The 12,795-nt window shown below is 37.6% G+C and overlaps 1 protein-coding gene across 1 annotated transcript in view; it reads left to right on the forward strand.

Moving 5' to 3' along the window:
- The window catches only part of LOC105384209 (protein scabrous), a 27,127-nt gene continuing 14,332 nt past the window's right edge, over positions 1-12,795 (forward strand). Inside the window, exons 1-2 of the mRNA XM_038122180.2 lie at positions 1-272; positions 11,896-12,058. Coding sequence (XP_037978108.2) covers positions 79-272; positions 11,896-12,058 — 357 coding nt within the window. The 5' untranslated portion in view covers positions 1-78. The remainder of the gene's footprint in view (positions 273-11,895; positions 12,059-12,795) is intronic.

Consider the following 12,795-nt stretch of genomic DNA (forward strand, 5'->3'; position numbering starts at 1 on the left):
CGGGCAGGATCCCGCCACATTCGCTCAGTGGCCGCGCGGCGAACTCGACATCTCTCCAGCCAAAACTTGCCCAGCGAAATGTCCGCGATGTGTGCTACGCAATGGTTCATCCTATTCTCGGTTCTCGCCGCCGCGGCTTCGGCTAAAAGTTTGATCACGGACTCTGACATAATTGACAATGACATGAAGACCCTGGCAGTGCAGCTGGACGAGCTGAAGGCTTCCCACAACGAGGACATAGCCAGGCTCCGGAGAGAACTAGAGGAGCTAAAGTAAGTTTGTTGTTGTTTTCGCCCGGCTTTTTAAGTCTCCTGTGTTGTTTTTAAGGTGGTTCCGCTGATGTTTTCGTTGCTTGGAGCTGTTCGTTATGTTTTGAAGGTTTGTTTAGAAATATACTTTCGGTTATGTACCTATGTTTATAATATTTTGCGTACCCTTACGGATAGTTTTATTGCTTGCGTTCCACAGCGTTGCGGAGGTTTTCTCGTGTGTCTCCATCTGCGCGATTGTTTACTTGTTTGTACCTGAAGCTCGCATACTATTGTAATTTAAATTGAAAATAATTTTTATATATACTTTGCTGAAATTTTGCAATACGCACATAAATTGTTCGAAAGTTTCAGTTTTATAGTACCTAATGCTAAAGTATATATAATTTGCCATTTGACGTTTATTAACTATTCAGTACAGTCACTAATTAAAATATTCCACTCAGAAAGTCCCATAAACTTATTTTACAACTAAGCAATTCTTAATTGAGGAAGATTTAATTAATTTGGTGGTCCCTGGAAACAGAGTTTTTCTGCTTTCTTTCCCCACCGCGCTCGTCGTCGTTATGAAATAAAATAAAGTTAATTTAGAGCTGGAAAGGACCTCGGGATGCCCGCTGTCCGCTGTGCAAAGTACAAAAATATCTGCATGCTTTATAATTTAATTAAAACCTCTATTTCTTCACGTTTTTCCTTGTGTATAATGAGTTAAGTTCATTTACCTAGGTCCAGGTCGCAGCGGGTTGGTGAAGCGCACAGGGAAGGGAGTGCGCCCCTTTTATATATATAATGCATATATGTGCTTACATAATTGCATATATATACTTACATAATTTCATATAATCATAATGAGTTATTATGTTATCTATCATCATGTCACGTATCTGCTTATAATGACTTAGTTTATTGTATTTAAATTTTAAATAAATATGAGATAAAATTCGTAAAATTCAGTTATTTTACGATTGATGAAACTAGATTATTTAATACCAACTTAAATAGGCTCAACAGAGCTTTTAAACTAGTTTTCTTAAACAAAAAAGCTTATTCGCGAAAAATTAAGTAAATTTTAAATTAATTTACTTTGTGAAAGCTTAAACGGGCTGGGTTAGCTTTAGCTGGCCAGTTCGCAACAAGTCTCAAAAGCTTGCATTTCACAAATAAAGCACTCTCTATCTGGACTAACTTTTCCTATTGAATCAAGTGAGGAAAAGCGGAGTTGAGTGGATTGTGGGTTGAGGAATTCCTGCCTAAATGAAACAAATTTAGTTGAAAGATACATTTACAAAATTATTTGGTGGAGGCGTATTCACTTCACAATGTATTTTACAGGAAAGGGCCAAAGATGATATTTAATAAGTATATAATACGAGAATAAACTTTCCGCAACTTTTTTATGAAAAGAAGTGTGAAAAAAATAATTTGTAGAGAGCTTATAATTATTTCTCGGAGTTCCACAAAAGCTCCAGGAAAAGTATAAAAGAATCTCTCTTTCTAAGAAAAACAGCAACTACATTCTCAATTAATTTACGACCTCCTCACAATTCAATGATCAACTGACGACGCCAAACTCCTTGCCAAGTAGGAACAGGAAACGACTACCACCAGATCTCGATCTTAAATCGATTTTAGAGAAATATTCTGACTATTTACGAGTATTCGGACTCGCAAAGTAAAAGAAGACTCTACCTACTCGGGAGAACATTATGACCAATAAGGGTAGCTGCCTTGCGATTCTGTAAAATCAGACATCTCACTTCGATCTTCATTCTCCCTCGAACTTTCACTTCACGTTCGAACAGTTATCACATTATATGTCATCTCCTACATTATTTGTCAAAATCTCGAAATTCGATGTGCCTACGGAAATTACAGAATGCCAATTTGAAAACTCACTCCAGATTCAGAATCGAGTTTTGACAATTAGCTTTATAGAATCGCAATGCTGATTCTTGAATCTATGTAGATAAAAAATTTAATAAAACTATTTCTTCTCAAAAGCCCTCAGGGTTAATTTTAGGACCTAAACAACCAGAGAGAGATTTTTTTTTGCCGTGAACGAGAAAACACATTTAATTTACCAACATTCGTGTTTATAATATCAGTTGGATAATAACGACCCACGGAGTCCATGGTGGCTCGTTGAGTCACGGCGGCCGGGGGGTTCATTAGGTGGCGTCTCATTACGCGGTCCTGTATTCCGCCTTCGAATCTTCGCTCCTTCTGGAGGGGGCAACTTATTCAAACTTTTGTGTTGCGGACTGCCGAGTGTCCGTGCTAAGGGTAGTATCAATAGGTACTCTGCTCTTGTGGGTGGATTGAGGGCTTACGTGGATTCGGATGGGTTTTGAAATGCGTGAGTTTGTTGGTTTTCTTATGTAGGTAGTAGTAAAAAAAGTTAGTTTTCGTAGATATGAGAGTTGGGCAAAATTACGGAATGCTTGGAGCAAAGAAATGTAGAGCAATTTAGCACCTTTATATAGCTAGGTGCCTTACATCTTACATATAATAAGGACACGGACGAAAAAATCTACATATACACGGAACAACGGCGTTGAAAATAGGCAACCTAATTTGATTATGACACATAAAAAATATGAAATGAAAAAGTGTTTCCCGTATTGAGGCGCGTCGTCGCGCATCTTCAAAGATGCTTTAATTTGAGGACGGGAGGCTCAAGAGTCGAAACGTCGTCGTCAATTATGGGGAGCCCTGGGGCTGAAGCGGGCCCCCTTTGACGCCCTCAGGCGCAGCGCGCGCGGGGGGCAGGGTAGCTCCCAAGACATGGCCCGCGCGTTGCAGAGTTATTCTATACTGATGAATAACGAAGAAACGAGAGATGTCGTGCAATCGGCACGTTTAATACAACGAGTTAGAGTCGTGGCTGGCAAAGCAGCGCTCTGATATTAGTTTTTCGTTACATAGAGTGACCCCACTGAGACGTGCCTTAACATAAAAGTTCGCATATCGAGAGTTCTTCACTGGGGCGGATGGGAACGAACACATTTATATTTAATTAGGTTAGACAAGAATATCTTGACATACGGGTCGCACGCTTCCGTCTTGTTTTAAACAAAAATACACGAGAGAATTCAGGTCGCTAACAAAGAAGGTTGTATCGCGGATTTCAGACTCAAGTTGCGTTGAATAAAACTCCGGCCTAATTAAGGTGGTTAAGTGAAATATGATGGCTGAAAAAGGGTTTGATCAACGTGACGCCTGTCTTGTACTGACGAAGATACAAATATGTATACCGTTTACACTTTGGATTGAAGAACATTTAACAAAAAACTGGCTTTTTGTGTCTGTTAAAGCAGCGGCTTTCGCCTACCAAAATAAAGTAAAATTATGATCCTGACTGCATCTAACATAATTACTGCGCAAGATCAAGTATTTAACGACGACGGTGTAAAATATAATCAAAAGGAACTTGAACTTGTGGACGCGAATCAATAAAAATATTATGAGTACTTAAATAGTATTTTTATTGATTTCAACAGCACCGACCGAGCTCGTTACAAAAACAAATAACAATACGGTAGTTAGAGACAATTAAAATGAATAAATAATGTTTCTAATGACGCTATCACCAACAAGAGGCAGTAGTTGAGTGGTTAAACGTTACTACTTAATTGCTTCCACAGGTTTTCCCGAGGACACTCCGTTTAATGCTAACCTTGACATTGCCGCTACGTAGATACACAAGTTATTAAAAAATATAATATTCCAGTTAACCTTGTAAGAAAATATCAATTAAAACTTTGTATAAAAGGTGAATATTAGACTTATAGATAGGTAATATTTTTTTACATAGCTAAAAAACTTGATTTTTTTTTGTCGTGTAACACAAGAAAACATTCTCGTCACATCTTTTAGTATTATTTTTACGATCGGTGTTCTTATAATAAATCTTCTTCTTCTTCTTCTGCAAACAAATTAGTAAAGCCTCTAAGCGACGCGGCACTAACACATACCATCTCACGGTATCGGTAATAATATACATATTTAAATAGTTTCGTCAAAATTCACACGTTTCCATTTGTCATAGCATACTCAGTTTTCCAGCTGAGCTGGGCATCGTCTGTAACTTACAACGTCCACTTATAAAATTGAGGCATGCACATTTCACGGCACTTTCGTGAAAATTCAATTTTTGAATAACGCTCCATGTAGAATAATGGTTGTAACTTGAGGCTATGAAATATTATTGAAGAATTATGGTACTTGTTATAAGTAATATCGTTATAGCCATGAGGTAACGATAGGGTTTATTTTAATCAAATCAGGTTATATTTATGTTTATAATTTCATTACCTACTGATTGTTTTTCTTTATTTAACGTTTTGCGCTTGGTTAAATATAGCGCGCCAACTCTTTCATTAAAAAAGAAAAAAAAACACAGAACCTACACCATAGATCAAGAGATGGCGCAATGTTACTTGCCCAAGAAGGTTGTTCAAAATAAGAATCGTAATAAAATCGTCCAACTGGTTCCGAGGCTCAGAATAAACACTCCTTCGGAACACCTGCTTGCTTTACTTGTACTGTGTTCAGCACCTTACTAGTGGGACCGCTTCGATTGGTCGCATAGGTATCATATCTGTTTTTTACATACATTGTAACTTTACTCTTTTAGTGTTTATTTCTTCAAACTTTGCGAATGTTTGCTCTTGATATCGCCAGCAAGCCACGTTAACTGTTGGAAATAGGCCTCTCACAATAGGTCGTGGGTCTTCAACAAGTCACTCTGTAATAAAAAATCCGCTTAAATAAACTTTCGATACTCATATACTCACTGTATATACTAAAACAGCCTAACTTCACCAAAAATACTGGTGTAGTAGGTAGGTATTTTTGCAAGAAATGTCATCGAATTTCATAAGCTGAAGAATATTATTTTTATTCGATACTAAAAACTTAATTTGTTTCCGGTCCATTCCAGCCCAATGTATTTTTAACTCGTTATCTAGTATTTGATTTGCTCTTATCTATAAAAGTTCGATAATTATCGTGTATCTAAGTGGTTATCAGGTAACCAGTACAAATATTTTGGCAACAGCCAATCTCATTTTATAGGAATTGGGCAGTCGGTAATAGTTTAAAGAAATGCTTAGGCAAATATTGATTTAGGCACTACTTTAAATTATTTGATTTCGATATCGGTCACCAACATTTACGTCAGGACCCTAAAATTACAGTTATCGTTCGTGACAAACCACATTTTTAATTTAAAAGAAATGTTATAAGTATTCTAAAAGTTACGAAAGTATGCAATAACATTTTTTTAGATGAAGACGATGTTACCTGCTTACTTAAAATGTTTTCTCCACAATACATGCTGCAATAATCCGATAAATAATTCAATAAGCGATGAAGCAACTCTTCTAGTGTCTTCCGGATCACTCTCCTCACAACATCCTGTATACGTATTGTTCTAAGGAGGAGTTTAGTAAGCGCACGTGGGGTGGGAGATGGAACATCTGGCAATAATTAGACTATTTATTTATTTATTTGCGCGCGCGCACCGGAACTGTCGTGTGCGCCACATCCGGTCGGCGCCACCTGGTGGCGGGGTGACGCTGTTTAGAACTATCTAACAAAATTAGTAAACTTGTTCAGTCAAAAGCAAACGAATATGCCTCATCAGACGGTCGTGATGCCTCATCAGACTGTCATGGTTACTTGGGAGACAGTCAAAGCTATCCGTAAACAATAAACTGCTGATCTACAAGGCTGTATTAAAACCTGTCTGGACCTATGGAATACAACTGTGGGGATCAGCAAAAACCTCCAACATCGCAATAATGCAGCGGTTCCAAAACAGCGTTCTAAAAACCATAGCCCACGCACCATGGTTCACCAAAATTGATGAGGTCCATGAGTACTTACGGTTAAAGCGGAAGTGGAAAACCTGTCCAGAGCCTACAGAGATAGGATTGCTGATCACCCCAACAAGCTGGCTACTGACCTCACCAGTTGTATTCCAATAAGAAGGTTGAAAAGAAAGCACATTTGGGACGGTCTAGGACCAATTGAATAAGAAGGCAACCCAACGATGGGAGGGAGTGCCTAAAACGCCATAAAAACACTCCAAACAACTGCTTATGGTCACTCAAGACCGATTGCATGTTACAATGACTACAAAAAAAAAAAAAAAAGCAAACGAAAAACATTGATTGTGGACATTAGACAAATTGATTTTCTATGGATAAGTTTTATAGCTCTATAACTCACAAACATTTAATATTTTATTATTCCAGTAAAAGAAGCCCTTGTAATAGGTTGTAGAGAAATAATATATTTTAAAATATTGACCAAAATACCATTAAAATATATAAAAAAGTAGTAAAGGCCATATTATTACGTTTCAACTGCTACCTACTTAAACAGAAAAAAAAGCGAACTCGTGCCTTAAAAAAAAACTTTCTTAGTAGGGGCTTTGAACGAGGGCTTTCATAGAACATAAAAGCGGCCAGCAATATGGCGTTAGATGTTTTTGAATTTGGAGCGTGTATTTTTTCTAATGCCGAAACGCACGCGGCGCACATCTGCTGCCACAAAAAAGGTTTGGTTTAGTCCTATGCAGCCTTCGCACCTGCCTTTTCTGATTGGCCGCCTCGGTAATTCATGCACATACCGCGGCCGCCGTGGTCTTCCAACGCACACTTCGTATTCTTAACGTTAACGATAAAGTTTCTTGCGATAATCGAATCATTGAACTATAATTTGAAAAAAAAAAAAAAAAAAAACACGCACTCACGCCTTGTACTTATGTACTCCCTTGCGGGGTAGGCAGAGGTGCATTGCTGCACCCACTTTTCGCCAGAGTGTATGTTAGTCCCAATGTAATAGGGGCCTATTGCCATTTTACGGGCACATCCAAGACCTGAGAACAAATATCTGTGTTTAAACAAATATCTGCCCCAGCCGGGAATCGAACCCGGGACCATCGGCTCAGTAGTCAGGGTCACTAACCACTACGCCATTCGGTCGTCTTTGATTTAATTATAATTTGAACTTGGTTGAGTAAAATACTGCACTTTTATTATGATGACCTGGGCTCACCAAACCATACCAATATTACACATGTATATAAATAAAAAAAAAGACAAAGGAATAAAATGTTTTATTTTCCGAACACTGCAGAGTACTCCGAGGAACAATTGATTGCAATTTACGTCTTTATTTACATAAAGCCGCCCAGACCGTGGGCACGGAGAATGATTCGGTAGAATTTTATACCAAGCATTAAAAAAAGCGTTACTGTCCGAATTATTGAGTTGAGATTTGGATAGTTTACGATGTTTTTAATTGTGTCAATGCCTTTTTTGTATATATATTAAAAAGGTCCAGTTATTTTTTTTTAATATTTTTACTTAATTGGTTATATTCTGATGCGCTGTTAAATGCACTTTAATATTGCAAACGGCGTCATTAAGCTAGTCTTTTCCTTTTATGAGTAATTTGTGCTGTGTCATTGGAACTTTTACATTTCTCGTTAGTGTATTTTATCAGACCGAATTCGATTGAAGGGGCTAAGCCTATTGTGGTATACTTTCCGAAATGCAATGTGGCAATTTACCTGCAAAAATATATGTCGGAATATTTATTTAAAAGAGAGTTGCTGATTTATTGGCGTGTCAGCGGAATTTATTTATTCGGAATTTCGGAATCAAGTAACGGTCTCAAAAATAGATAACCTGCCAGTTTGAATAACTCTATCTGTTGATAGAGTAGTTTGGTACAAAATTTTTACACATAAAAACAACCTTGCAGTGTACATGTACATATCTATCAAAATAGTATGAAATTAACTGTCAGTCATCCTGAGATGGAGTACTTAATTGAAACTGGCACTAAATTGACTTCCAGCGACAACTAAAAATAGTTTTTTGGCTTTTCAACACAGCTTCCATAAAATCTGTAACATTGGGAATTGCTATTCCATGTTTCGATGGTTTTATTTGGACATTCGTTAACAACCGCAGTGGGAAGGACAATTATACAGGGTGTTGCAAAAAGGGTATACTAAGCCGAAACCTACTTGTGCAGCAGTATGATATGAAGAGTGCGAATAAAGATATATAATATTTAAAAAGCGGTAGTTACATAAGCGGGACTTTGATGGGACATATAAAGATACAAAAAGTAGATGTAAAAAATAGGATCAGTAATAAATTATGCATTTATACGGTGAATGACTTGACTTTAAATATATTACGAGTAAGTAGTATACGAAACAGAGACTTAGAAAACATGAGACCGTACGCATTTGAATGATGATGAAATATGGATATTATCCTAAAAGTAGATAGATAGATAGATAATTCTTTATTGCACACACAAACAGAAATCACACAAGGAAATGTACAACATAGACGGTACAAATGGCGGCCTTATTACTAAGAGTAATTTCTTCTTGGTACCGTAAGGTCACTGATAAAATTGCACCCTAATTTTTGCAATTACTACGCATATTTTATCGCATACCTCCGTTAAATAGGAATTTAATTTTAGTTTCAATAATTTTAGACAACAGGGCGCGCTATTTAGGTCAGTATATAGGTTAGGCTAATTTCTCTGTACATTACCACATACATACCTTAATGAATTTATATTGAACACGTTTACATGTTTCGTGCATTAATTCGACATATTTAATTGAGTGGCTGTTTGAATTTGAATTAATTCAACGATTTACTGTCCAAAATGAATGAAGACCCTGTTTCTCGTATGAACTTAAGTTACTTTTCAACCTATAGCAGTTACTCCTGGTCGTAGGCCTCTCCCAAAGCACGCCACTGGATGCCATTATGCCAACTAACTTAAGTTCTGCTACAATTTGTCCAATGACACCGCTACATTCCATAGTTAAGCTCTCCTTGATGTTCTCAACTGTGAACTAAACTCAACTTCTGAGCTATCATGATCTGAAAACCACTAACTCAACTAACAGGACAGAGGACAGCCTAAAAGTGGCTCTGTTGGTCTATTCTGCTCCTTAAATGACGCAAACAATCTCAAACTGTCATTCTCCATTTAGACCACTAACATACGCGACGTTGTCAAGGGCCTGTTGAAAAAATGTTTGTTTGGAACTAATGCATTCAGTAGTTGATGTTCGGAAGACAGCGCTTTTAATACAATACGCTTTTTTATAAATCTTTGTTCTTTGTTAGATGTTGAGAACTGGATAGTATGAATTAATTTATTTGGTATAAAATGGCGTGAGCACGCTTTTTAAAAAAAAACGTTTGATTTCGAGACCTTTTTGTATAGAATTCAGTTTTACGGCTGCATAATTTTGGTACAACTGTGTTTGTGACATGAGAATCTAAGCAAGAGTCCACTGTCGGCTAAACTAAGTTAGTGCGTGCGTCCGCCGCAAACTATGCACTTTGTATGAAAAACTGGCTCAACTATGCGAACTAACTTAGTTTTAGCCGGCACAGGACGTTCGGCTTTTAACTGGCTCTGTTACTTGCTTACTTGTAGCGAAATGTATCTTTAGCAATTCTCCTCACTGCGTAAAGTATGGCTGCTATAGTGAATTATTATTTTTACGAGGGAGTGAAAGTGCTCCCGGCTCACTCAATCGGAACTTCGTGTTAACCCCTCTGGAGACGGGACCGTACTCCACGTCGTTAAAGCCTTATTTTTTGAGTTGCTATTGTATACAGGGTGAGGTTTAATCAGTGATGGTCGCTTTGGCAGGTGATTTTATCCGTTATAGTTTACCGGAAATTATTTTTTCATATATTTTCAATCCGAAGAGAACTCCGGAATCACGAAATAATTTGAATAAATTGACAGCTGTTTTATTTTTCACTGTTGGTAGATACCATGATGTAATTTACTTAGTATGTCATTGTACATTCATCTGCCAACGGAAAGTTCACTAATAAATTTTCACCCTGTATAAGTCCTTTGTGATTCTAAAATATGATATGAAAAATGTATTTCCTGTGAAAAACGGTATCGGATGCGGAATCATATTTTTGTTTCTCACGTAAATGTAAGATTTGTCAAACAACTAGTATTGAATATCAAAGTAGGTAGAGAGAGACATGCCCTCCGATATTTTGTATAATGTTACGATAACACAAGTATAGGAGGGAAATATAATAGGTACAGTACAGAATTCATAGTATTCATACCTATTTAATGCTTAGTAAAACGGTACGAGACACAAATGAAAGATAGGTGAATTGAGAAGTTAATACTTAATATATTATTACTACTGTATTTCATTTAAAGTAATTTTTAAATTAAAGAATCTCGTTATTACATTACCCAAATACCTACTTCTTATGTCTACATCAATTTATAATTCGACCGACCAACATCTTTTTTTATAATATTCATGTTACGCATCTGACCCTTTTGATTGGGCCCCGATAGCAGCGGAAACGGAACAAGTAGAGAGGAACCACGCTGGCTGCCCGCCCGGTCCCCGTCCGACCGAGCCCTTTACCCTCATTGAAAAAAAATTAAATAATTAATTGTCTTCAGTACAATCATATTTTTAGCGCATTTTTTAAATTAATAGGTACTATCGAACAAAAAAGTGAGTTGCCACTTTTAAAACAAATCCTTTGCAATCCCAAATTTGCCTTTGCCTGCCTTTTTAACCAACCCCATTATTTTAAATTTCTCCCTTTGTATTATTTATTGCTTTCGGACTTTCGCACCTTTAAGACAATGCAATGTTGTTTTGTGTTTACACATCTGGTGGCAATAGAGACAGTAACTTTTGGTCAACTTGTACCCCATTGGTCAAGAGCGAGTCATTGATGGCTGATGCCTGCAAAGGAAAATGATCCTTAAGGGGGTCCTCACTTTTTTGTTCGATAGTACCTACCTACTTGGTGGTATTTTTTTCAAATACTCTGATAATTGTATCTTATGGATATACGAATCTTTAAAGCTGTTTAATTGAATTGAAATATAAAAGCTCGTAGGTAAGTATATTTTCAGGAAAGTCTCATTTCTCTCCACATTAACTTGATGCAAAACAGACTGCACTGGTACTTATAATTAAAGTTTCTGGACAGTATTTCTCAATTAAATACCCCATTGTCCGTGAGTCTTGTTATTTTTGCGACTATGACCCTTATTCCGCTTGGAATAACATCTAGGGCGCGTTGGGCGAAAACCTTTGATGTGGCTAATTTTATTTAAGGTTAGGTTGGGTTCACTTTGGTAACGCTTGGATAGAATTCAAATAGTTTAACTTGCAAAGCCCTTCACACACGACTACAACTAAATAAATAGATTACAGCTGTATTTATTTAACCTGACCTAACTGAAAAAGTAAATCGGTTTATAAGTTTAACAGACTATTTACTTTTTAATTTGTCCACCAACCCGCACTAGGCCAGCGTGGTGGACTAGGCCTAACCCTTCCTTCATTGGAAGGAGACCCATGCCCCAGCAGTGGCGACGTGATGGGTCGTGATGATGAATGAGGAAGGGACTCTACCAAGAACATTATACGCACAAACGTCCATACGATTGCCCCAAGTGTATGAACTAAAGTCTCGACAAGCCACAACCTGCTAAAACACTTCCAATTTTCACCCATTTTTTGATCCTCGGCCCGTTTAAAACCCCTCCTCTCTTACAGGCACCCCCAGTTCTCTTCGGCCGAGACCAGCCACCACAACGAGCAGGCCACGCTGCAGTGGTGCCGCAGCGCCCTCCACGAGCTCCGGTCCGACCTGACCGAGCTGGCCGAGTCCGTCTCCAACTCCGTGCTGCTGAAGCAGATGCATGTCATGAGGAATGAGGTAAGTCGCAGTACTCTTTATTATTAAAATAAACAAAATTAACAAATTACAGCTTAATTAGGGTATAAAAGTAAAATAATAGAAGGCGGAGCACACACAGGAGAAGCTCAAAAAAGTGATTAAAATCCTCCGTCTTCCTCTCGGAGCTAATCGATGTAGAAATAAACAAGGTGTAGAGAAAAATCGCGAAGAAAACCTGTAATTGTCTACTGTTGAACATAGAGCGCTCTCAAGGAGCGCCAAACAACTCATCCTTCCTAATCCAACCACTACCGGCGACCTTCAGTCATCGTACCAGCGGAATTATTATGTTCATGAATAAATAATAAGCATCAGGACTTAAATCTAATATGAATCTTGAATATAAATACACCTTCTTTTTGTATTTTGACACCATCCAGACATCCCTAACCTCTTCATGATATTCGCTTTCCTTTATCAAATAATCTAAGCTCACGCATTATTTATTTATCTAAAGGCGACGGAAAGAGAAGAGTATTTTTTGAAACACGTATTTCGGGAGATTTTATTTTCGCTACTTGACTTTGTTTATATGAAACCTTAATAAAAACGGAACGAAAACAAGTTTAGGCCATTAGCGACGTCATATTTTTGTTTTATAAACTCAGCTTTTCGTATAGACAAATTGACGCGCGGACGGATGGGTTCATGCGAACATCGCCTTTATGATTGCTGTTGTTAATGCCATTTTCTGGCAGGGAATGTATAGTGCCACA

This window comes from Plutella xylostella, chromosome Z (assembly GCF_932276165.1).
Source record: "Plutella xylostella chromosome Z, ilPluXylo3.1, whole genome shotgun sequence".
NCBI lineage: Eukaryota > Metazoa > Arthropoda > Insecta > Lepidoptera > Plutellidae > Plutella > Plutella xylostella.